We start from the raw sequence: 24,696 nt of genomic DNA, 5'->3' as shown, positions 1-24,696 counted from the left end.
TCACGCATGACTTCTCAGCCTTATGACTGCTGCCATACAGTAAAATCTGAACTCTAATTTTAGCTGCTAAAAACCTGCAAAAGCATCCGAAAATACTGAACTTTCCAGCTTTAGTCCAGCCTAAAATTCTAGGAAGGCTGAGAAAATTAACTATAGGTTTGACAGATAAACGGTGGAGAATCAGCGTAGTAGGTTTCAGGGCTATTGCTGACTATTTTGGTTGGAGTTTTAGATTTCAAGGTTTAAGTTTCGCTTGTATTTATACAGCACTTTTAACGACGGGCGTTGTCACTAAGCTTCTTTTCCAAGAAGAAAAACAGACTATTTTGGTGACCACTGTGAACCAAAATGATTTATTACCTTTTAAAATTACAACCATTTATTACCTTTAAGAACTAAATACTTTTACACTTTTAAACCTTAAAATAACAATAATAATAAAAAATAATAATAATACATTTTATGCCTGAATGAATTTCATGGATTTTCAACACTTTATTGCTTAATAAAATTTTAATATCCCATTTGCTCACAATATCACAATTCTGACAAATAATTAATCCTGTATCCTCACCTTTTTAAGAGAAATATTTGAAAGCTAACATTTTAATAAGAAATAATTAGAGAAGCATGACATATCTCACTGCCTTCCACATATTTCCCACCAGAGGAAGTGACATTACTGCGGGTTATTAGAACTGTTTGCACATTTTATGCAGAGTTGACCAGAATACTGAGACAGACATAAAATCTATATATTTTTAATTACTTATACTTCATTTGATACTTCCTTTGACTTTTTGTATTTTGCCATTCCTGACACTTGATTTACTAACTGTTCATAGAGTAAACACAATTTTTTTTTACTATTTAATTGAACTATTCCATGTAAAAATTTAAGTTGACTGTATGAATCAGGAGGCGAAGACAGTCAGTAACGTGTGGGCCGGAAGTTGTTTAGTTCATATTTTGTGTATGCATTGTGCCTAAAACAGACGCCAGCCATTATCTTTAGTGGAATTCAATGTCATTATACTAGTAATAATAACTCAATAAAGATTGGATTTAGGAAAAATCACAAAAAGGTTTATCTGGGAGGTGCGAAATGTACCCCCAATTCTATAGTGGTCCATGTTCTATTAGGGTACATGTAAGAAAGGATATATTTATTCAGATGTTGTTGTACTGTAATAAAGATTTAAAAATATACATATTTCCCATGTGTCAAGTCTGAAAGTCAAATCGACTACTATCACTTAAAAAAAAACAACCCTATAAATTCATAACAATGGCGGCCTGATGAGCTGATAAGCTTTCAGAGGTACTGTACTCGAGCATGGAAACATGAATTGCAGATTTGTGCCATCTCTGCATTTGTTTTTTGGTAGATGGTGGTGATTTTGTTTGACTATTTTTTTTTTTACATTTATTTTCTATCAAATTTACAGGTAAAACTGTTACGGACTAATTAGTGAATCAAGTTTGGTCGGCAGAGATAATTTTAGCAACTGTAGAACAAATGTAAAAAAAAAAGTTGAACAATTTTAGGACCAAGTTCAGGCCTTATGTGAAGAGTACGCAATTCGATTCACTTTTTAATTACTTCAGGTATTGATCTAAGCCGATGATTAGCATGATCTGGGTCTTCTGTTGACCCAGCTCCTTAGATATGCTAGATAGAGGAACTATAACTAGCTACACAGAACAGAACATCGTTCCTATCTAGGTATAACAGGTTAGACTGTAATAATAATAACAGACGCCAGTTTCCTGGATTAGGCAACAAGAGCGCTGGTGAAATAAGGCCTGTCATAGTTGTCATAGTGTCATAGTTGCCAATCCAGTTTAGCCTAGAAATGTTGGATAGGCTTGAGATCAGGGCTGTGAACTGTTCACTACCTAACTCAGACATTTCTAGAACTCCAAAAACGGGCCTAAACCTGTAAATGCCTGAGTCACTAAACTCTGTAGCGTTTTTTTCCGGCATCCTCCGAACCCAGATTCTCTAGAGACCAATGGTGGTGTCCTTTACACCAGTATTTCTCAACCTTGGTTCCTGGAGGCCTCCAGGACCAGGGTTGAGAAGCACTGCTTCACACATTGCACACTGCTATTGCACATGATGGTCCTAGGCTTGGTAGGTAAATCCACGAAGCTTCAGACCAGCAGTTCTATGTTGCTTCCAGAGGCAATATGGTGGTGTTTCAACTGGACGGGCCTGGTCACCTCCAGAACCAGAAAGCTGCCCAGCTGGTGCCATCGCCTCTCATGGCTTTGCTCTTTCCTTAAACATGACAACATTCATTTGACATTTTACTGGTTTAACACCTTTATTGGAAAGCGACTTCACAGAATGAGCAAGCCCAGGTCGACAGCAGTCAGAAAAAAACCCAATGACCCCAAAGAAGCAACACAGAGAGGAACCAAGACTCAAAAGAGGAAGCCGTCATTATTTGGCCGGCAGCAGATAGTCTTTCCAGGTTGCTATTATCACAGAACTCTGAGTAATACGGCTTTTCACCTAGATGAGGAAATCCACGCCCAACCCCACCCACATCTCTGTCAACCATATATGCCCTGTTGAAAGACAACGTAGACTGAGAAAGTGTCTTCCCGAATATCCCTCTCTTCAAAGAAGAGGCCCAGTTCTGTGCTGATGTTGATCTGGTGACAAATGAAAGGAAAGCCGACCCAAAGAAAAGGGTCTTACTAAGGAGTTGGGCCTCAGCACCCCTCCAGAACAGCTTACAGCTTTACAGTGAACCTGGGTCCACATTGTCCAACTCTGTGGAGCTTAACTTGAGGGACGTAGCTAATACCATTCCTTCAGCTGGTGTGGACACTGGACCAGACACTGGACTCTTAAGTGGGCACTTGATCTCTGTATTGCCAGGGACATTAAAATCAGACAAGGGGTTTAGCAAAGCGTTGAGAATCCCACCTGCATTCCGGGAACTATAAACCAATCAAGGTGCGTCTTAATACGCGTATTACGGTAGAGGAAACATAATATTAAGACCATTAAAATCATAAAATCAGGATTTAACGGCAATTGAAGCACCGTGGTTCAGGTTATTAGCAAATTTAGGTTTTTAGTGCGCAGCTATTACACACGGCGGTAAGAGCAACCTCGCGTTTGCCGTTATCCTGCCTCACATTAAACAACTTCAAATATGTGGGTTTTTTTTTACACATACATAGGATATATCAGTTTAGAGTATGTGGTAATATGTCCATACCGAATACAAAGCGATTTTAAGCATTTTAAGTTATTTAAAATTTTTTTTTTTTTTCGTAAATAAAGTTATCCTTTTTTTATTACATTAAAATGTTAAATTAGGGATGGTATATGTGTATATCGACGATTGTTAATTATTAATTAACATTATTAATTAGAATATTTATTTATAACGTGTTAAATCGGACTTTTTTTAATCTTACCGCTATGTGCGTAATAGCCGCGCATCCCAATTTCACCCGAGGCTAGTTCAGCCGTGTTTTGGGGAGAGGCAGCTGGTTCACCCGCAGCGTGGAAAGCCTGTGTGAATATGGTTGAGGTACAGTGTGGCCCAGTCGTGCTGTTATCATGGAGGATATGTTATTTTGATATTTTATTTTTTTGCTGTATGTGTGTGTTGATGTCTTTGTTACCCCCCCCCCCTCCTTCCTCCCTCCTCCTGTCTCCAGTCTCTCTCTGCAGAAATAGTGGACGTGTCTCTGGATTTCGGTACAGAGGAGGACCGTCGAGGGTCGACCAAAATACGGTGACCGCCACCTCTCATCCTCCTCCTGTCTCCTCCTGTGACGAGCAGCAGCTCACCACACCTTCCTCCTTCCTGGTATAACGGGTTGTGTCACGGAGGAGGTGCTAGACAGCTGGGCACCACTCAGCCATAACATTAAGACCCCTGACAGCTGATCTACATTAGTGAACTGATGATGATGAAGAAGAAGAAGAAGATGATGATGATGATGATGATGATAATGTGTGAGAAGCAGACACCTTTGTGCCTCGAGAGCCTAATTGTTATGGCTAGACGACTGGGTCAGAACATCTCCAGAACACCAGCAGGCAGGCAGGTCTTGTGGGGTGGTCCGAGAAAGGTGGAGGTGGATCTGCTGCTAGTGTTAGTCTCAATGCCAGATACCACAGCACGCCTTCAGAGGTCTCGTGGAGTCCTTACTGAGGTCTGAGGGGACCTAGTCAGTATGAGGCAGGTGGTGTTAATGTTATGGCTGCATTTTGGGCAGATTTGAATGGGTTAATTGAACCCATGTAGAAGAGCTCAGCTTAAGGGCTTGGTAAGACACGCACACTGTGGGCCTGGGGTTAGGCCTAGTCCCAGACTACATGTGGTTCTCAATGTAGTCCAGGACTAGGCCTGATGCCCTGTTTGGGAAACCTACCCTAGGTGTCCAAAGGGGTGTTCATGGACACCCCGTCTAATGTAGGCCTTCGGCGATGTTGCGTAGCACCCATTGCTGACAAGAGATGTGCAAATAGACGTTTGCAGCTTGTCTAGTCCTTGTGGAGAAGTACTGCCAGTAGAATAGGACTCTCCAGAGAAACATGGACCTGTTGGAACCATGCTGGATAGTGGGTTAATGGGTTTTGCCGCATACTACATATACATACATTCCTCCTACAGTCCTCAATGGAATCTTGTCTTGTCCTTTTAACACTGCCGCACCCCCTTCAGACTGCTTGACACAGTGTGGCGTAGGATGAGGCGTCTGAGGCTGGAGCTTGTTCCAAGAAAGAATCTATGGGGGTTGCCGGTATCTTGATTTGAACAACAGGTTCCTAGCGTGGCCTCAGCCTCGGATCTGCAAGATCAGGCCTTCTGTGTGCTGTCTCGGGTAGGAATGCTCTGCTTGAAGGTGAGTCACTGCCATCAACGAGAGGAAGAAACGTCAAGATCTGGTAGGAAGGCATTTCCCCCAGTGCTGTGAGCATTCACAATGATGATGATGATGTCAGCATGCAACATTCCTTTCGGGTTACTGTAACAGAGGAAGTTGGTTGAAGAAACCCTCGAACTCGAACACATTTCCTGAATCTGAGGCTGACAGAGTGGACGCTTCTGTGAAAAATGGCAGAGGTTCGAGGAAACGTGTCTCCAAGAACGTTAGTGAGCGAGGAATTGGCCTTGGTGTCGAGTCGAAACAGTGCAGCTTCTCTAAAACCCATGTAGAAGAGCTCAGCTCAAGAGCTCGGTAAGACATTGTGGGTTGTGCAGACACGTACACTATGGGCCTAGGGTTAGGCCCGTCGTTCTGACCGTAGTCCAGGACTAGGCCTGATGCCCTGTTTGGGAAACCTACCCTAGGTGTCCAAAGGTTTGTGAACACCCCTTCTAATGTAGGCCTTCGGACTAGAGGGGTATAAAGCCCCCCAGCGTTGAGCTGTGGAGCAGTTAGCCTCACTAGCGCTCTTGTCGCTGAATGCAATCAAATCCTCACAGCAATGCTCCTCAGAAGCCCTTCTTCCCTGAACAGTAGAGACTGGACAGTTACTCCCAACAAAAGCAGGATCAGCTCTTCTTTTCCCGAACAAACAATGAATGAGCAGGTGTCCCAATACTTTTTTTTTTTCAGGTAGTGTATCATGGGTTTGGAGGACAGGCAGCTGAGGTACGTGAGGGTGAGAGGTGTGGTCTTGCGCACTGTCATTTTACACCTCCGAGAACGGGACCTGCTCGGACACTTTCTGGAAGCCCCAAGGAAAACGCCTACACCAGAGGACAAAAGTGCTAGTGTGAACTTCGGGAGTGTCTCAGGTTGTTTTCGCCCAGTCATTTAGACTGGATTTTCTCACGGTTCTCACCTGGCGTGTCCTGCATTCACACACAGAGACTCTGTGGCAGGAGGAAGTTATTTGAAGATTGAATGAGTGTCATGTTGTCTAGTTCAGGTCAGATGGACACAGTGGAGTCTTTATTAGGCTTATTTGGATTTGGCTGAGGTGCTTTGTCACGCGGTGTTCCTCGCCAGAAAAGAACCACTACAACTGTTTTACAACTGTCGTCGTCACAAAGCAGCTTTACATAATTAGTAATTAATAAAAGACAGAAAAAAAGAAATAACATAAGAAGACATGAAGGATCAAAGACCCCCAGTGAGCAGCCAATGGTGACAGTGGCAAGGAGAACCTCCCTCAGATCTGGAGGAAGAAACCTTGGGAGGAACCAAGACTCACAAGGGGGACCCGACCCGTCCTCCTCTGATCAGAACTATTTATTAATTATTGATAAACGTTATGGCAGATAGTTACATTTAGAGTCCATTTAGGTTTTAACATGGTCATTAGACAGGTAGCAGTGGTAGGAGGGTGTGCCGCTGGTCTGGTATGGGTGGTGGTGGGTGGGGGGCCTGCTGGTCAGACTGGTAGGTGGCAGCTGGTCTGACGCAGGTAGAGGGGACCTCAGCAAGCAAGGCTGGGTGACCATTTACTCGGAGAAGGTAAAAAGAGAGAACCCTTTCCCAGCTCCTTTAGGTTGGAGTTAAGGTTGGTTGAGTTTTGGGTTGCCGTCTATTTACTTTCTTGCTCCTTCTCCAGGCATCCACTGGCCACGTTCTTCCACTTGTTCTTCCGCGTCAGCGCCATCGTTGCCTATCTGTGCTGCGATTGGTTCAGCCGGAGTTCCGTCACGTGCTTTGTCACGGTCATCTCTCTGCTGTCATGTGACTTCTGGTCTGTGAAGGTAAAAAGGAGAAGAGTGAGAGCTTTTATTTGACCAACAGAAGAACGGGGTGGTTGGCATCGGGAGGGTTTAGTGGGCTATATACATTGATGTCATTCTGAACGGACCAATAGAAATGCTGCAAAATGAATCGGACCTAAAATCCAGACCCCGTTTACACCTGGTCACTGCATGTCAGCCATATGCCTTCAAACTGGGTAGTCATATGCGGTCTCCGGTTAGTCTGACTGAAATCTGATCGCTGTGTGGGACGGAATATGCTAATTCACTTGCCGCTCAGCAATTATTACTGGTGTTTGAGTTGTAGTGTTTGGATCAGGTTTAAATCTTCTGGCCTCCATATATTATCTTATAGCCTCAATATATTCTCTCATGGCCACATTATGCTATCTTGTGGCCTCCAGATATTATCTTCTGGCCTCGATATGTTATCTCATGGTCTCATCATATTATCTTGTGGCCACCATATATCACTTTCTGGCCTCAATATATTGTGGCCTGGTCCTGTTATCTTGCGGCTTCCATATATTATCTTCTGGCCTCAATATATTATCTTGTGGCCTCATCATATTATCTTGTGGCTACCATATATTACCTTCTGACCTCAATATATTATCCTGGGGCCTCATCACATTATATTGTGGCCTCCATTTAGCACCTGCTGGCCTCAATATATTATCTTGTGGCCTCATCATATTATCTTGAATATGCAAATTCGCTTGTCGCACAGCAATTATTCTAGATCTGATCCAGATATGATCCCGATCCTCGCTTAAAGTGACCAGGTGTAAACGGGGTCTCAGCGTATTTTCTTGCAGATTTTAATTTTTTCTATTAAAAAATGTAGGCCGTAATTGTTGTTTGCCCTACCTACCTTGTGTGACCCCGCCCTCTTCTTGTGGTCGGTGTTCAGAACGTGACTGGCAGGCTGTTGGTTGGCCTGCGCTGGTGGAATCAGATTGATGAGGATGGGCGGAGCCAGTGGGTGTTCGAGGCAAAAAAGGCAAGTGAGAGAAACTTCAGAAATTGTCTGCCGTCATTTTCATCACAAAACTACTCATCTTAAGATTTACTTACTGTAATGTCCATAAAAATATGGGTTAGTGTGAGTCCCAATATTCAAATAGATACAAAAAATTATTTTTTGCAGATAATATATGTGATAATTTAATGAGATAATATATCTCGTGGCCTCACCATATCTTCAGATCTCAATATTTTATCTTGTGACCTCATTATATTATCTTGTGCCCTCAATATATTATCTTCTGGCATTATAATATTATCTTGTGGCCTCAATATATTATCTTGTGCCCTCAATATATTATCTTCTGGCATTATAATATTATCTTGTGGCCTCATTATATTATCTTTTGTCCTTAATATATTATCTTCTGGCGTCACAGTATCTTATGGCCTCAATATATTATCTTATGGCCTCAATATATTATCTCGTGGCCTCATCATATTATCTTGTGGCCTCCATATAGTACCCTCTGTTCTCAATATATTCTCTCGTTGCCTCATCATATTATCTTGTGGCCTCCAAATATTACCTTCTGGCCTCAATATATTATCTTGTGGCCTCCATATATTACCTTCTGGTCTCAATATATTATCTCGTGGCCTCATTATATTTTCGTGTGGCCTCCATATATTCTCTTCTGGCCTCAATATATTATCTTCTGCCCTCTGGCTTTATGATTTTTGCAAATCAGTGGGTCCAGGCCATGAGATATCTTTCTATCATCATATTATCTTGTGGCCTCATCATATTATGTAGTAGACTCAGTCAAACAAGAATGCAGTGACTTTGCAAGGAGACACAGAAACTAAAATATAGGCTCCGGGTGTGTTCTGAGAGGTGTCAATAGCTAGAGCCTGGAAGGACCCAGAGCAGAGGGAGTCATAACTGAGTCTCTCCAGCAGAGGGAGACATTGTGACGTTCTTGTGGCCACAATATATTTATTTGTAGCTTATTAATTGTGACTTATCTGTTTATAATATATTGATTTATGGCAAAATCAATGAGTTTCTGTTGTTTGTATTATTCATTAATTTGTTTCCTTGAACCAGCTAGAGGTCATTTTCAGGTCATGCATTTACACCTCTACAAATATGAGATGTTTATTCCATGTTAAAATGACATCATTAAGTGTTATGGAGGCATATTTCATAGTTATGTGCATCTTGTTGTTTACAGTACAGTCTGTATCCGTGCATTTACGTATGTGTGTGACTGTGTGTGTGTGTGTGTGTGTGTGTAGAGTCGTGATAGTAGTGGCACAGAAGCAGAAGCACAGATTTTCTGGTTGGGCTTGATCATCTGTCCCCTCATTTGGACTGCGTTCTTCTTCACAACCCTCTTTTCCTTCAAGATGAAATGGCTGGTACAGTCTCTGACACTCACACTAACACACACACACTTACCTGCATATGCTAACACAAACGCAGACCACCAGTCGTGTTAGCCTGCTTATAGCTGTAATTGTGTAATGGGATTTTCATACCCTTTCAGAGGTCTACATACACACACACACACAAACAGACAAATGTACACACACAGAGAGAGAGAGAGTCTACAGTACAACAGCTCCATGTGTTCTGTGCACGTCTTTCTTTAGGCTCTGGTGGTAGCAGGTATTTGCCTCCAGGCTGCTAATCTTTATGGCTACCTGCGCTGTAAGGCTGGGGAACAGGAGACCCTGCCCAAGTCAGCATCCCACTACCTGGGGCAGCAGTTCATTCAGAAGGTAGAGCTCACACACACCGGGAACCTCAAACACGGCTGTGCCTTCTCCAACAGAACCACCAGCAGAACCACAACAGAGCTGGAAAACAGGCTCTGTATAGAATTATATCTGTCTGTCTGTCTGTTTATCTGTCTATCTATCTATCTGTCTGTCTGTGTGTCTGTCTGGTTATCTGTCTATCTATCTGTCTGTCTGTTTATCTGTCTATCTGCATGTTTATTTGTCTGTCTGTCTATTGATCTTTCTGTCTGTCTATCTATTGATCTATCTACCTCTCTAACTGTCTGTCTATTTATCTGTCTATCTATTGATCTATCTACCTCTCTAACTGTCTCTCTATTTATCTATCTGTCTGCATGTTTATTTATCTGTCTGTCTATCTATTGTTTTGTCTGTCTGTCTGTCTTCCTATCTGTCTATCTATTAATCTGTCTACCTCTCTAACTGTCTGTCTGTCTGTCTATTTATCTGTCTGTCCGCATGTTTATTTATCTGTCTGTCTTTCTATCGTTTTGTCTGTCTGTCTGTCTATCTATTGATCTATCTACCTATCTAACTGTCTGTCTGTCTATTTATCTGTCTATCTGCATGTTTATGTAACTATCTGTCTGTCTGTCTATCTATATATCTGTCTAACTGTCTGTCTGTATATCTATCTCTCTGCATGTTTGTTCTGTATTTCTATCTATCTATCTATCTATCTATCTATCTATCTATCTATCTATCTACCTGGCTGTCTGGCTATCTGGCTATCTGTATACCTGTCTAGTGTATTTACTGCTATTCCATATATATACAGTCATGGCAAAAATACTGGTACTCCTGCACTACTTTTGGACCACTCTTCTTTTGCCAACTGCTCCAGGTCTCTCAGATGTGAACGATGCCTTCTTCCAGGTGCTGCTTTGAGATCTCTCCACTGGTCTTCAATAGGATTCAAATCTGGATTGGTTTTTGGCCACTTCAGAACTTTCCAGAGCTCCATTGTCTTTAACCCTTTCCAGGTGCTTTGTGCAGTATGCTTTGGGTTGGTATCCTGCTGGGAGACTCTGGATGACCTGAGTTATTGACACTGGGTCTTACATTGAGCTCTAAATTCTTTGGTAGTCTTCAGATATCACAATGCCATGCTCCCAGTCAAGACATCCAGTGCTAGTAGCAACAAAACAAGCCCAAAACATCTGAGAACCTCCACCATGTTTGACTGTAGGGATGTGCTTTACCAAGAAAAGCTCTATATTTTCCTCTCATCTGTCCACAGTACATTCTCCAAGAAGAATTGTGTCTTCCTCAGGCAAGTTCTGTCAACAGTGCAATCTTCCATCAGTTGTTCTCTTCCGTCCACGTCCGGGGAGGTTAGTTACAGTGCCATGGGCTGTAAACTTCTTAATGATGTTGCGCCCAGTGGACACAGGAACACTAAGAATAAAGTGTATGAACGTGTGATTTCTACACCTCGATACTCCATACTGCCACAAATTCAAATGAAGGAGGCATCACATGACTGAAATCCAGTTATTTCTCACCATTCTCACCAAAAGCTGCCAGTAATTGTGTCTGATATTTCTGTGTGAGTTCTGTGTGGAATAATGCACCAATGCCTTTCCTGAAAGCGGTGCAGAAGAGCCAGTTGTTTTGCCATGACTGGATCTGTCTAACACTATATGAATATTAGCTGACATTACTGGTGGCTAATGTTAGCAGAACTCCTCCTGAACTCTTGTGTTATGTTTTTATTCGTTTCAGCCTGATATCATATTTGGAATACTCTAACCGAAGAGGAATGCTGCACCCTGAAGCGTGTACAGTATGTGCACTGGCTGCATGGGAAATCGCGTCGATCACCTCACTTGCTAACGCTAAATGGAACCTTGGTAGCTTCAAACTAAGACCAACTGAGTGCATAATCTGCGTATAATATGTCCAATGTGTGTGTACCCGACTGTATAAATAAATATATCATGACTAGGGTGAGCATATGTCCTGTGTTTCCTAGACATGTCCTTCACCACAGCCTAAAAATGCCTAAACACAGGCTCTGAGGGATTAAAGCAACAATATGGAGAATTGGCATTTCTTGCTCTTGGGCTCCCCCTACAAACGGGACGAGTAATTCACACTTTGAGACACACGTCTTTTTGGACAAGCTGAATTGGTAGCGTAATATTACATGATTTTACACAAATATGACTATATGAATATGATTATGCAGCATTACGCAGTTCTCGCGAGTGTTGACCTACCCACTTCTCCGTAGTTATGTGGTGCAGTTAGCAGTGCATCGAGGCCAGAGCAGCAACGGCAGCGACTCTGTGCTCCATGTTACGTCAGTTAAATCAGAGGAGCATTATTTTGAAGCTGATATTTTAAAGGACAAATGTTACATAGAGTTGCTTTAAGTTATTTGGCTAAATAAAAATGCCCCCCCAGGACTTAATAAAAGGGGTGTGATAAAAATGAGTGGGCCCTCATGTGAACACTGCTTAAAGGTTCCTCACACTCATGCCTCTCTTTTACAGAGATCTGAGATCACATAGTTTCCCCATTCTGATGGTTGATGTGAGCTGCTGGCCCACATTGCACTGCAGCCACGCGATTGCCTTCGGAATGAGCAGATGTGCTGAACCCCTACGAGATCCCCCTCAGTTCCACCACCCTGAGATAGGTATGTTTCTGACTGCATCAGCCATGACCATGAGATTAGCTCAGATTCATACTCTGAAACATTCAGGATCGTGCCCTTCGCGAACGGTCGACGTTACCGCCTGCGTCCACTAGATGCCACCACGTCCTTAAAGATTTGGACAGTCTCTGCAGCGTGAGAAACCAGCTGGTCCGCAGAAAAATGAAAGCTGTGAGGAACATTTCATTTCAGATCCTATTTTAGTCACGTCGTCTGGTTGGAGGCCTTGAAGTTTTCCACAAATAATGTCCATAATATTTCTGTCCTTTACTGGGTTGGACAGGATGAGAGGACAGGTGGGCTAAGCTATTTACAGAATGTCTAACTTCTGTAAAAATCTCCTTTCCATTTATTTGTGCTTTTACATGCTATGAATTATTGAAGCTGTGAGAAGTAACTATGCAATCTTCATGCCAGTGCTCATAAATATGCAAATGTGCATCCCTGAAGGAGAGATTTCAGTGTCAGCTTGTGTACTCTGTGATTTCAACAGGTTTCAGAGAGTAGGAGGGGTGAATTTGCCTGGCTCTGTCTCTCTCTCTCTCTCTCTCTCTCTGTGGTTTCACAGTTGGAGTAGGAGTAGCTTGCCGTCAGGAACTCAATCGAGTTGTGTAGTGGATGAGAGTTTGACAGATTCTGGGTCTCACTTGTACAGACTTCATAGCCTGCTACATAGTCCACTTCTACATAGTCCACTTCTACATAGTCCACTTCCACATAGCCCACTTCCACATAGCCCACTTCCACATAGCCCACTTTTACATAGTCCACTTCCACATAGCCCACTTCTACATAGTCCACTTCTACATAGTCCACTTCCACATAGCCCACTTCTACATAGCCCACTTCTACATAGTCCACTTCCACATAGCCCACTTCTACATAGCCCACTTCCACATAGTCCACTTCCACATAGTCCACTTCTACATAGCCCACTTCTACATAGTCCACTTCTACATAGCCCACTTCAGTAGACCACTTCCACATAGCCCACTTCTACATAGTCCACTTCTACATAGTCCACTTCCACATAGCCCACTTCCACATAGCCCACTTTTACATAGTCCACTTCCACATAGCCCACTCCTACATAGTCCACTTCTACATAGCCCACTTCAGTAGACCACTTCTACATAGCCCACTTCTACATAGCCCACTTCCACATAGCCCACTTCCACATAGCCCACTTCTACATAGTCCACTTCTACATAGCCCACTTCTACATAGTCCACTTCTACATAGCCCACTTCCACATAGCCCATTTCTACATAGTCCACTTCTACATAGTCCACTTCCACATAGCCCACTTCTACATAGCCCACTTCTACATAGTCCACTTCCACATAGCCCACTTCTACATAGTCCACTTCTACATAGTCCACTTCTACATAGCCCACTTCCACATAGTCCACTTCCACATAGTCCACTTCTACATAGCCCACTTCTACATAGCCCACTTCTACATAGTCCACTTCTACATAGCCCACTTCAGTAGACCACTTCCACATAGCCCACCTCCACATAGCCCACTTCTACATAGCCCACTTCTACATAGCCCACTTCTACATAGTCCACTTCTACATAGCCCACTTCAGTAGACCACTTCCACATAGCCCACTTCTACATAGCCCACTTCTACATAGTCCACTTCTACATAGCCCACTTCAGTAGACCACTTCCACATAGCCCACTTCTACATAGTCCACTTCTACATAGTCCACTTCTACATAGCCCACTTCTACACAGCTGTTATTTTACTGGGTGTTTTTATTAGGTTTGCTTGGCTGAATTATCTCCTGAACTTCTGATCAGGGCTGTGGCAAGTCCAGAGCCTCCATGGAATCACAGGGCGCATTGCAGGAATACCCTCTGGACAGGATGCCAGTCGATTGCAGGGTACTCCACACACACCTAGGGGGGCAATTTAGCATAGCCAATTTAATGATGTGTTTTTGGGAGGTGGGAGGAAATCAGAGTACCCAGAGGAAACCCACACAGATACAGAGAGAACACACCAAACTTACAGACACTGACTGGAGCATGGATCCAAGCCATGGCCCCTGGAGCTTCACTGTGCCACCCTCTCCTGAACCTAATAATTATTAAAGAAGCTTAGCCCTCCATTAATGGCTTATTTAGCATCTGGCTAAATGGTGCTTGGACCCCAATTCAATATGCCTTCAGCTCATAATGACTCTAAAAGGAAGCAAAAGGAAACTGTTGTCCAGGTGACCAAGTGGTCTATCAACCTGCATGTGCAACCAGGGTGAGCTTAACTTGAGGCATTTAGGGGCTTTTACGCTCCAGGATCCAATCAAAACACAAGACTAATGGTTTTCCCAACACGCTCTATCACATTATGAGACTGTAATAGATCATTGGGCTTGTGCTAGTGCTAACCTTCCTTACAAGGTGTCACTGTCATGGTGTGGAATGTCCCTTTATGGACGTGTCACATTTGATAAAGAAGGAAGACGTAGTTACCTAGTCACAAGAACAAGGCCGAGAGCTTGTGGAGGCTCAGCAAGTGAGTAACCTGTATCAGGTTCGTACTGAAGGAGTGGAGTCAATTACAAGCTTGAGCAGCTACTGAGAGACAGAGCTTGAGCAGCGTGGAAGTCCACTTCTACATAGCCCACTTCCACATAGCCCACTTCTACATAGCCAACTTCTACATAGCCCACTTCCACATAGCCCACTTCTACATAGTCCACTTCTACATAGCCCACTTCTACATAGTCCACTTCTACATAGCCAACTTCTACATAGCCCACTTCTACATAGCCCACTTCCACGTAGCCCACTTCTACATAGTCCACTTCCACATAGCCCACTTCTACATAGCCCACTTCTACACAGTCCACTTCCACATAGCCCACTTCCACATAGTCCACTTCCACATAGCTCACTTACACGTAGCCCACATCTACATAGTCATGAAATCATAGAATCCATTAAAAGTTGGACATTTGATCCTTATTGAAAAATAATAATAATAATACAAAATGTGTCATTTGGCCAAGGGGTGCCCAAACATTTGCATAAGACCGGAGCTATTTGGGACAAGTGTGAAACTGCCTCTAGTGTTGGCTTAGCCTTCATGTAGGTCTAGGGAACTGGCCCTAAATGTATGCCATTCTGGTTTCTTGTGTTCTTTGTTATAAGGTAGCTGGGCAAGAAGGTTTTACCCAGAAACACAAAAATCCAATTCTTCTAATGGAGCTTGATGTCATTACTTTAAAAGAGCCAAAGGGCATAAGGCCTCTCTCTTAGAGGCCTATATTTCCAGGAGTTCTTTGTGGATAAACCTCGCCTGAAGCAGTTGGAGAGGGTCTGATACGGAGTGAAGACACAGTCAGAGTGAGTAAATTAATGTACAACCACAGAACAAACATGTAGGTCGTCATACGTACTCAAAAATATGCGTTTTTCTGGTGCAAATGTAGTATTTGTGAGTTAGCTGGTGAGGTAACGTTAGCCAACTCAACCACTAATTCATTTCACAGAAAACATTAATATCATATAATAAAATACAGCCACCAGTCAAACTCTGGAGAGACAAGCATGCCCGAAATAGTCAACGTTAGCATGCTAATGCTAATCCCGTCACAGATTTGTGGTTTATTTGACTACAAACAAAAATCAGAAGTTAAAAAAACTTTTGTAGTTTAAAAAGAGTGTATATAAAGATACATACACTATAGACCTATATACACCTATAGAACATCTCCAGTGTAAAGTTGTATGCATATGTACATATATAATATAAATTGTGTGTGTGTGTGTGTGTGTGTGTATATATATATATATATATATATATATATATATATATATATATATATATATAGAGTGTATGTGTGTGTTATGTACATATATACCCACCTCAATGGATGTCTGTGTATAGGTTGTTTTAATAAGCTTATAAGATTGCATATGCATATATACATATGTGCCATAGATAACATACAAATCATATATATATATATATATATATATATATATATATATATATATATATATATATATATGTATAAAGATACATACACTATAGACGTATAGACCACTACACCTATAGAATATCTCCAGTGTAAAGTTGTATGCATATGTACATATATAATATGTGCTTAAATTGTGTGTGTGTGTGTGTATATATATATATATACAGTCATGCCCGAAAGTATTCATACCCCTGGCAAAGTTTGACTTAAATTTACTTTTATTTAACCAGAAATTATATTTTTGCCTGGAAATGACACAGGCATCTCCCAGGAGATAACACGATGATGTACAAGAGGCATCATTGTGGGAAAAAGTATTTCTCAGCTTTTATACACATTTGAACAAAAAGTGGCATGTCCAAAATTATTCATACCCTTCTCAATAATTAATAGAAAAGCCTTCATTGGCTATTACAGCAATCAAACGCTTCCTGTAATTGCTGACCAGCTTTTTGCATTGCATTTTTGCCCATTCATCTTTAGTGATGAGCTCCAACTCTTTGAGGTTCGAGTGTCTCCTTGCCATCACCCTGATCTTTAGCTCCCTCCACAGATTCTCAATTGGATTCAAGTCAGGACTCTGGCTGGGCCACTGCAAAACATTAATGTTTTTGTCTGCTAACCATTTCTTCACCACTTTGGCTGTGTGTTTTGGGTCGTTGTCGTGCTGAAATGTCCACCGGTTCCCAAGGCCAAGTTTCTCTGCAGACTGCCTGATGTTGTTGTTGAGAATCTTGATGTATTGCTCTTTTTTCATGGTGCCATTTACTGCGATCAAGTTCCCTGGTCCATTGGCTGAAAAACACCCCCAAAACATTAGGTTCCCACCACCATGTTTGACAGTGGGGATGGTGTTCTTAGGGTTGAAGGCTTCTCCTTTTTTTACGCCAAATGGTGCACACATCATTGTGGCCAAACAATTCAATTTTTGTTTCATCTGACCATAAAACAGAACACCAGAAGTCTTCTTCTTTGTCCAGATGAGCATTTGCAAAGGTCAAGCGGGCTTTTGTGTGCCTTTTCTGGAGAAGTGGTGTCCTCCTTGGCCTGCGTCCGTGGAACCCAGCAGTGTGCAGTGTCCGTTGAACTGTCTGCCTTGAGATGTCGCCACCAGCAGTCCAGATTCACCAGGATGGCCTTGGTGGTGATCCTTGGATTTTTCTTCACCTCTCTCACTATTCACCTGGCCAGCACAGGTGTCACTTTTGGCTTCCGACCACATCTTCTGAGATTTTCCACAGTGCGGAACTTCTTGTATTTTTTAATAATACTTTGCACTGTAGCCACTGGAACTTGAAAACATTTTGATATGGCTTTATAGCCCTTTCCTGACTTGTGAGCGGCCACAATGCACAGCCGCAGGTCCTTAGTGAGCTCCTTTGTCTTAGCCATGACTGTCCACAAACCAACTGCAGAGAGCTGCTGTTTTTCTCCTGTTGAGTTGATTAAAACAGCTGTTCCCAATGAATCAGGGTAATTAGGATGCTTTAAAACAGCTTGGACTATTTGGAATGGTATAGAACTTTGTATTTTCCCATATACTGTGACAGTTTTCAAAGGGTATGAATAATTTTGGACATGCCACTTTTTGTTCAAATGTGTATAAAAGCTGAGAAATACTTTTTCCCACAATGATGTCTCTTGTACATCATCGTGTTATCTCCTGGGAGATGCCTGTGTCGTTTCAAGGCAAAAATATAACTTCTGGTTAAATAAAAGTAAATTTAAGTCAAACTTTGCCAGGGGTATGAATACTTTCGGGCATGACTGTATATATATATATATATATATATATATATATATAGATATAGAGTGTGTGTGTGTGTGTGTTATGTATATACCCACCTCAATGGGTGTCTGTGTATACGCTGTTTTAATAAGCTTATAAGATTGCATATGCATATATACATATGTGCCATAGATAACATACAAATCATATATATATATACTTACAGGTTCTTATGGATGGTGTGTGAGTGTTATCAGGGTTAACAGGAGGGTGCGTCTTGCTCCTGAGGAGGAGCTGAGCTGTAAGCAGCAGGCCTTCTAAATCAGTGAGCGATGTCACAGTCTTCACAATGGCAGCACACCCCTCAGCATCTATACAAGCCTTGGACATCTTGACAACATGTCAGTGTCTGTCTGTGTGTTTGTGTGTGTGTGTGTGTGTGTGTTTGTGTTTTCTTATTATTTTCTTCCAGATTTTGTAGGAAAATCAAATATAAAATGAGTTAATCTATCAACAACATGGTTGTTAATTTTATCATTCTTTTAACAGAAGCGACATGTTTGTGAGTAAAGTGTTGCGGTCAAGGTTACGGTGAAGTGTAGGATTAGGCTTAGTTAATATTTTGATATGGGAGCATTTGAATGCCCTTGTAAAGCCATTAATAAGCCTCAACTAGTTATGAGCTGCTGATGAACTGGCTCATCGTTAATATGCTATTGGTAAGAGCCCCTAGCATTTTCACTCAGCTTGAAGTGTTAACATCTATTTAACATCAGCTAGAATAGTTAACATCTAGGTAACATTAGCCAGGGTAGTTAACAGCTATCTAACATTAGCTAGAGTAGATACAGCTAGCCTACATCAGCTAGAGTAGATAACATCTATAACATCAGCCAAAGTAATTAGCCCATGTCTAGCTACCATTAGCTAGAGTTGTTAACATCTTACATCAACTAGTGCAGTTAACATCTAGTTAACATCAGCTAGAGTTGTTAACATCTAACTAACTTCAGCTAGAGTAGTTAACATCTAACATTAGCTAGAGTAGTTAACATCTATCTAACATCAGCTAGTTAACATCTATGTAACATTAGCTAGTTGTTAACATCTATCTAACATCAGCTAGAGTAGTTAACATCTAACATTAACTAGAGTAGTTAACATCTATTTAACATTAGCTAGGGTTGTTAACATCTATCTAACATCAGCTAGAGTTGTTCACATTTATTTAACATCAGCTAGGGTTGTTAACATCTATCTAACATCAGCTAGAGCTGTTCACATCTATTTAACATTAGCTAGGGTTGTTAACATATATCTAACATTAGCTAGGGTTGTTAACATCTATCTAACATCAGCTAGAGTTGTTCACATCTATTTAACATTAGCTAGGGTTGTTAACATATATCTAACATCAGCTAGAGTTGTTAACATCTAACATTAGCTAGGGTGGTTAACATCTATCTAACATCAGTTGGATGTATTGTTGGATGTATTGCTTTACATCCAGGCAAAAATAAAGGACGTATGGAGGTATGCAGGTTTAAGGTCTTTCAGAAACCCCTGGCGGCAACGTCCTGACCACAGGGGACACTAGTGTGTCCCCAGTGCCCTCTTTGACATATTCGCAGTTCTATATGTAATACTTGTTGGTCGGGATGTCCAGATCAGATTAGAAGTCTGGTAATGCCGAGTATCATCCAATAGCGATCCAACCCGATCTCAGAGAAACACATCTCCTCGCTCCAAGAACACCGTCCCCACAGTGAAACATGGTGGTGGCAGCATCGTGCTGTAGATGTGAGTCGAGTCGATGCAGTGGATGCAGTCCGAGTCGAGGCTAAGATGGGTGGTGCTAAACGCAGGGATATTCTTGGGCATAACTGGTTTCGGCCTGCCAGTGATTTGAGGCTGGGACGGTGGGAAGGTTCACCTTGCAACAGGACAATGACCCATCGCCTTTTTCCTCGCCTGTCTGTCTGATCCATCAGTCCTTCCTTGTGTTAATTATGCTTACCTTCTCTCTCTGTCTAATCAGCCTGTCTGATCTCCAGTGGTGGGGTCAGCACTTGAAGGATAAGCTCAAACGCTGTCGGGTTGGGCGGGTTGGTGTGTGTGTGTCAGTGTGTGTTTCCTAAAGGAGGAAGCAGTGCTAGCATTAGAGTAGCAGCAGAGGGGGAAATGTGGGCACAGTACAGCCGGGTTCGCGCTGCCTTCATCGCCCACAGCTCTCAGACTACCTACGCCTAGAACACATTCCAGCTCCAGCTCTCTCTGAGGTGTGTGTGTGAGAGTGTAGGTCTGTGTTGCGTTCATGTGTGTACACGGTTATTGTCTGGGGATATAGTGTGTGGATGTGTGGATGTGTGCATGTATTTAGCTCTTTGTGGGGGCCCAGTCATCCCAGTATGATTGGTGTTATGGGGACTTGTCTGGTCTTTATTCAATATCATGGAATAGGGTCGAAAATAAGATTTTTGGTTGGTGCCAGAACTGCAGATCTCTAGAGTTACTCAAAATGGGTGAGCGGCAGTTCTTCAGGTGGGGAGGCCTTGTTGAGAGAGGTCAAGAGAGAAGCCAGACTGGTTGGAGCTGACAGAAAGGCTACAGTAGCTCGGATAACCACCCTGTACAACTGTGGAGAGCAGAGAAGCCTCTCAGGATGATCAACACCAAGTGTTTTCTTGGCACACTTTGGGCTCGTCATTCACTCTTTGGCTCTTTTAGTTTTAATGTGCATCCTGCATCCCTTAATGACCACAATTCACCCATCTTCTAATGGTTCCTTCTAGAACGATGATGCACTGTGTCGAAGAAAAACTCTCAAACTGGTCTGATGAACATGATGACAGTTACAGTTATAGTAATTAGATTACCGGTGTTATATAAAATACAGCAATTACCAAAGAAGATTACATGCAGGGAAGTGGTGGCTCAGCGGTTAGAGCTCTGGGCTATTAAAGACAGTTACTGATATTTACAATACCTATGGGACGGTACTCAGACTTTGAGAAGAGTGCAGTACAGTGCAGTGAGTGTCTTTTTGGATGTGTGGAAAATGGGTCAGTTAAGGGTCAGTGTATAATAATAATAATAATAAGAAGAAGAAGAACAACAACAACAAGGAAACATTTTTAAGATACTGTGTACTGTGATACAGTGAAACCATGATATTTTCTGTGATAATTATCATGCAGTGAAAATCTCATTCATTTGCAACCCTAGGTACAATAAAGAGGAGCCAATCAGTACAGCGCTCATTTACATATATCAGCCTTATCCATGTGAGATGTTTGTATAGGGTTTATGTAGCAAAAACTGCAGAGAGATAAACACAACATTTAAACGTTAATATTTGGAAATATGTACAAGGGGAAGATATCGACCTTTTAAAGAAGCAGTATGCAATAATCTACAGTCAGGAAGTGTAATCTGTGCACACCTTTTTGAACAACCCCTAAAGGCACCCAGAAATACTTTACACATGCATTTCTGGGCAAGCCGAGAGGAATGGAACCATTACTGAAAGTAAAAAAAAAAAAGTATGTGGACAGTCATGTCTTGCTGTTCTCACAAGCATTTTCCTGCCAACTTCACCAAATTTCCACACATAGTACAGCTTCCAGCGTGCCAAGCCAGAGTATAAACAACGTAGACACCTGTTCTCCTTATTACAGTCAGTGGAGCATCACAAGGAGCGTGTCAGGGATCACAAGGTAGCCCCCCCAGCACTGCCAATGCTCCAGACACTAGGAGGGTAAGGACTTAACACACGTCTCCTCAGTGCCGGGTCCCCAGCTCAACCGCACCAGCAAACAGACCCCTATGCCGGCCAACATCGCTTCCAGAGTAATGATGGGAGTGAGAGCACCATCTACCCACCTGAAGAGAGCACGGAGAGAGTTGTGCTCTCTCCGACTCCGGCTGCTGATGGCAAAGCGGCATGGCTCGGAAATTCCATCACAAGGATTTTAAAGCTGAATGAATCCGACATAATGCTGTTCTTGGCAGGCTGAGAGGTAAAAAGAGGACACAGCTTCAGTAGACGCCGCCTGTACCTGACACAGCGTATGTGTGTTACATTTCAGCCGCAGCTTTGTTAAGCCTTGTTGCTCAGATGTTGAAAGAGATGTGCGAGACTGAAGGAACCATCGCCCCGCAGGAGGCAGCGCTCAAGGTATCCAGCTCCAAGCCGTGCAGAGCCAGCAGCAAGACACAGCCAAGAAACCCTGCATGGAGCTCTGCAGCAAGTCGCCACACACTGAGCACAATACACACGTTCGCCACGCTTGTGTGCCATGTTACTCTGTGATGTGATGGCATGTTGAGTACTGTCCTTACAGACAAAATAAGACCCAACGCGTTTAGTGTGCCGTTACTTTCGCACAGGCCGCAGTTAATGCTTTTTAATGCTGCAGTATTTTACATTAAATGATGCAGATAAACAGTGGTTGTGCCTCAGATCAGAATATGCAGAAGGGAGTCTCGGCCGAAGATGTGAACTTTTGCATGCGCCCAAACCTTTGCATGAGACTCTATATATATGTACATATGCGCCACCTCCAAAGCCACCTGCTACCCATTAAATGTGAACAATGGTGTGCAGTGCCCTACCGAAACTACGGCCGCATTCACATTACCTGGCTGAAGTAAGTTCACTCAAAAATTTTAGTGTGGACATGTCAAATCCGATCTTTTCCAATCGGATTTCAGATACTTTGCCTATGGCTGTGTTCAGACAAATCCAAATCCGACGTTTGGCATATCTAGATTGTATCCAGATTCATTCTTGATAATCTGGACAGCCAAAACCACATGAAACCCACATTAAATTTTTAAATAAATAAATAAATTAAATTAAAATAAATTAAATAAATAACATTTGGATCCAAACCACATTTGGAGGTGGTTTGAAATGGAATTACGATTGGATTTGTAAAGATGCCCTCAGTCTGGACGCTCAGATCGGATTTCAAAGCCTCAGTTGCGTTGCGAGTGACATGAAAGAAAACACGGAGAAATCCGATCTGAGCAGCCAGGTTGTCCAGACTATGTGAACGGCCATGTCAAAGCCAGAGCGACCTCAATGTTGTAAACAAGGCCCCCCCCCCTTATCATGCTTTATCATTCCATAGGCTACACTGTGTGTGCGTAACATATCCACTGTCATTAGCATTATTTGTAATTAGCTTACATGCTCTTAGGGGCCCCCAGGTGGCGTTGGTACCCTAAGCGGCCGCGTAATTCGAGTATGCCTTGGGCTGGCTCTGTGCTCAACATGGCGTCTATTTACAAAAAGTAACAAAAAGAGCTCATCAGCTTGTTGGTTACCCCGCTGGTTATAGCTTGCCTAGACGCCATGTCACTGATAGCGAGCTGAAGGTCATGACCTGACCACTCCAGGCGAGCCTAGTTTTGCCAGACGGCCTTTAGCATCATAGAGTCATGAGTGGTGTTTCTCAAATGGGGAGTCTGGCCTGCTAAAAACCTTCAGAGCCTTAGGATGTAGACCACACATTTACTGGTGTTTAGATATGAAGGGCCCAGGACCTCATTAACATGGCTTGTGAGTAATGCCATGGTAGCGATGCTGGGTGAGGCCGGCAGCCGACACGCTGCTATTGCCACGGTAGTGATGTTGAGTCGACATGCTAAGGATACAGACTCACACATGACAGCACTTCCATTGACAATAATTTTACAAGCAAGGAGAGCCAACCTCAGCCTACCTGAGATTAGCTTTGTGGCTAACTGTAGCCCTCAGGCCGTTAGCACCAGAACATGTCCTTTCAGGGCAAACGAGAGGCAGTTCTCTCGCATGCCCACTTCAGCAATGTTCATATGTCACTCACTCAACCATTCAATAGGTGAAATTGCATCTTCTAGGCCGGCCCACTAGGTGGATCAGCAGTAACTACATTTATGGGGGAAGAACAAGCCTGGAGCCCCTCCTCCCTTATCTAACAGCCTATAAATGAAATCTCTCAGCAGTTTGATCCCAGGTTGCTCCTCTGTCTGTCTTCTGTTCTCAGCAAGAGTTTCTTCATCAGCTCCACATCCTGTCAGATCCACAGTGTTGAGTCATCTTCTCACAGTAGAAGAATGGACACCAACGCATGTGGATGTTTTCAGATGAGCCTGAGCCTGAGGTCACCATGCCCACTGCCAAGCCACTGCCTGTAAAGTACAAAGCCCCTAGCATTGGGCTGTATAGCAGTAAAACTGGTGTTCTCTGGAGTGACGAAGCTCCATCCACTACATTTGAGATGACTTGGGAACACCCACTAATGCTCCTGCAGCTGATTGCAATCAAATCCTCATCGCGAAGAGACAAGGAGGGCCAACTCACCATGAATACCCTCGACATACGTAGAATAATTGGATGAGCAGGTGTCTACAAACCCGTAGACATGTACTATACGTTCTACGCTGATGCTCAGCAACTGTTGTTGCCACAGAAAATGAGACCACTGCCTCTGTTTAGTTCAAAGCAGCGTGGTTGCTAGGGGCTTAGCATGGGTTGTATTGGAAGGATGGGCTCCATGCCCAATACCTGGGGTATCCAGTCTTATCTGCGGCTGCAGGTTTCTATTCCAATTAGGCAAGAAAAGAATGAACTCATCGACTGACTGAAGGCTGGGAATTGATTAAACAAGCAGGTTCTCATTCTGATTCCAACTGATTGGCTGGAACGAAAACCTGTAATCACACTGGCCGTCGACTGGACAAAAACACAGCCTGACCTCAACCATCACCTTGGCGTATAAGGCTGTTTCTAACCCTGACATCTGTAACCAATAAGAGACGTAGCAACATGGTCTAAATGAT

At 42.8% G+C, this 24,696-nt stretch overlaps 1 protein-coding gene across 1 annotated transcript; it reads left to right on the top strand.

Annotated features, from left to right (window-relative positions):
• The first annotated feature begins 3,476 nt into the window (after positions 1-3,476).
• Positions 3,477-11,428, top strand: LOC140536095 (Golgi apparatus membrane protein TVP23 homolog A-like). The gene is made up of 7 exons (XM_072657733.1): positions 3,477-3,557; positions 3,688-3,764; positions 6,560-6,704; positions 7,618-7,707; positions 8,973-9,095; positions 9,330-9,458; positions 11,205-11,428. Exons 1-7 carry the CDS (start codon positions 3,549-3,551, stop codon positions 11,229-11,231), a joined length of 600 nt encoding a protein of 199 aa, XP_072513834.1. The 5' UTR covers positions 3,477-3,548; the 3' UTR covers positions 11,232-11,428.
• The last annotated feature ends 13,268 nt before the right edge of the window (positions 11,429-24,696 follow it).

This window comes from Salminus brasiliensis, chromosome 15 (assembly GCF_030463535.1).
Source record: "Salminus brasiliensis chromosome 15, fSalBra1.hap2, whole genome shotgun sequence".
Classification (NCBI taxonomy): Eukaryota; Metazoa; Chordata; class Actinopteri; order Characiformes; family Bryconidae; genus Salminus; species Salminus brasiliensis.
The sequence above is the reverse complement of the archived record's forward strand: the minus strand, read 5'-3'. Positions and strand labels throughout refer to the sequence as shown.

Bases quoted from the DNA above. Each gene is read 5' to 3' on its own strand.
- LOC140536095 (XM_072657733.1), top strand. The intron at 3,765-6,559 runs GTGACCGCCACC...CTCCTTCTCCAG, and splicing joins CGAGGGTCGACCAAAATACG to GCATCCACTGGCCACGTTCT. The intron at 9,096-9,329 runs GTACAGTCTCTG...GTCTTTCTTTAG, and splicing joins CCTTCAAGATGAAATGGCTG to GCTCTGGTGGTAGCAGGTAT.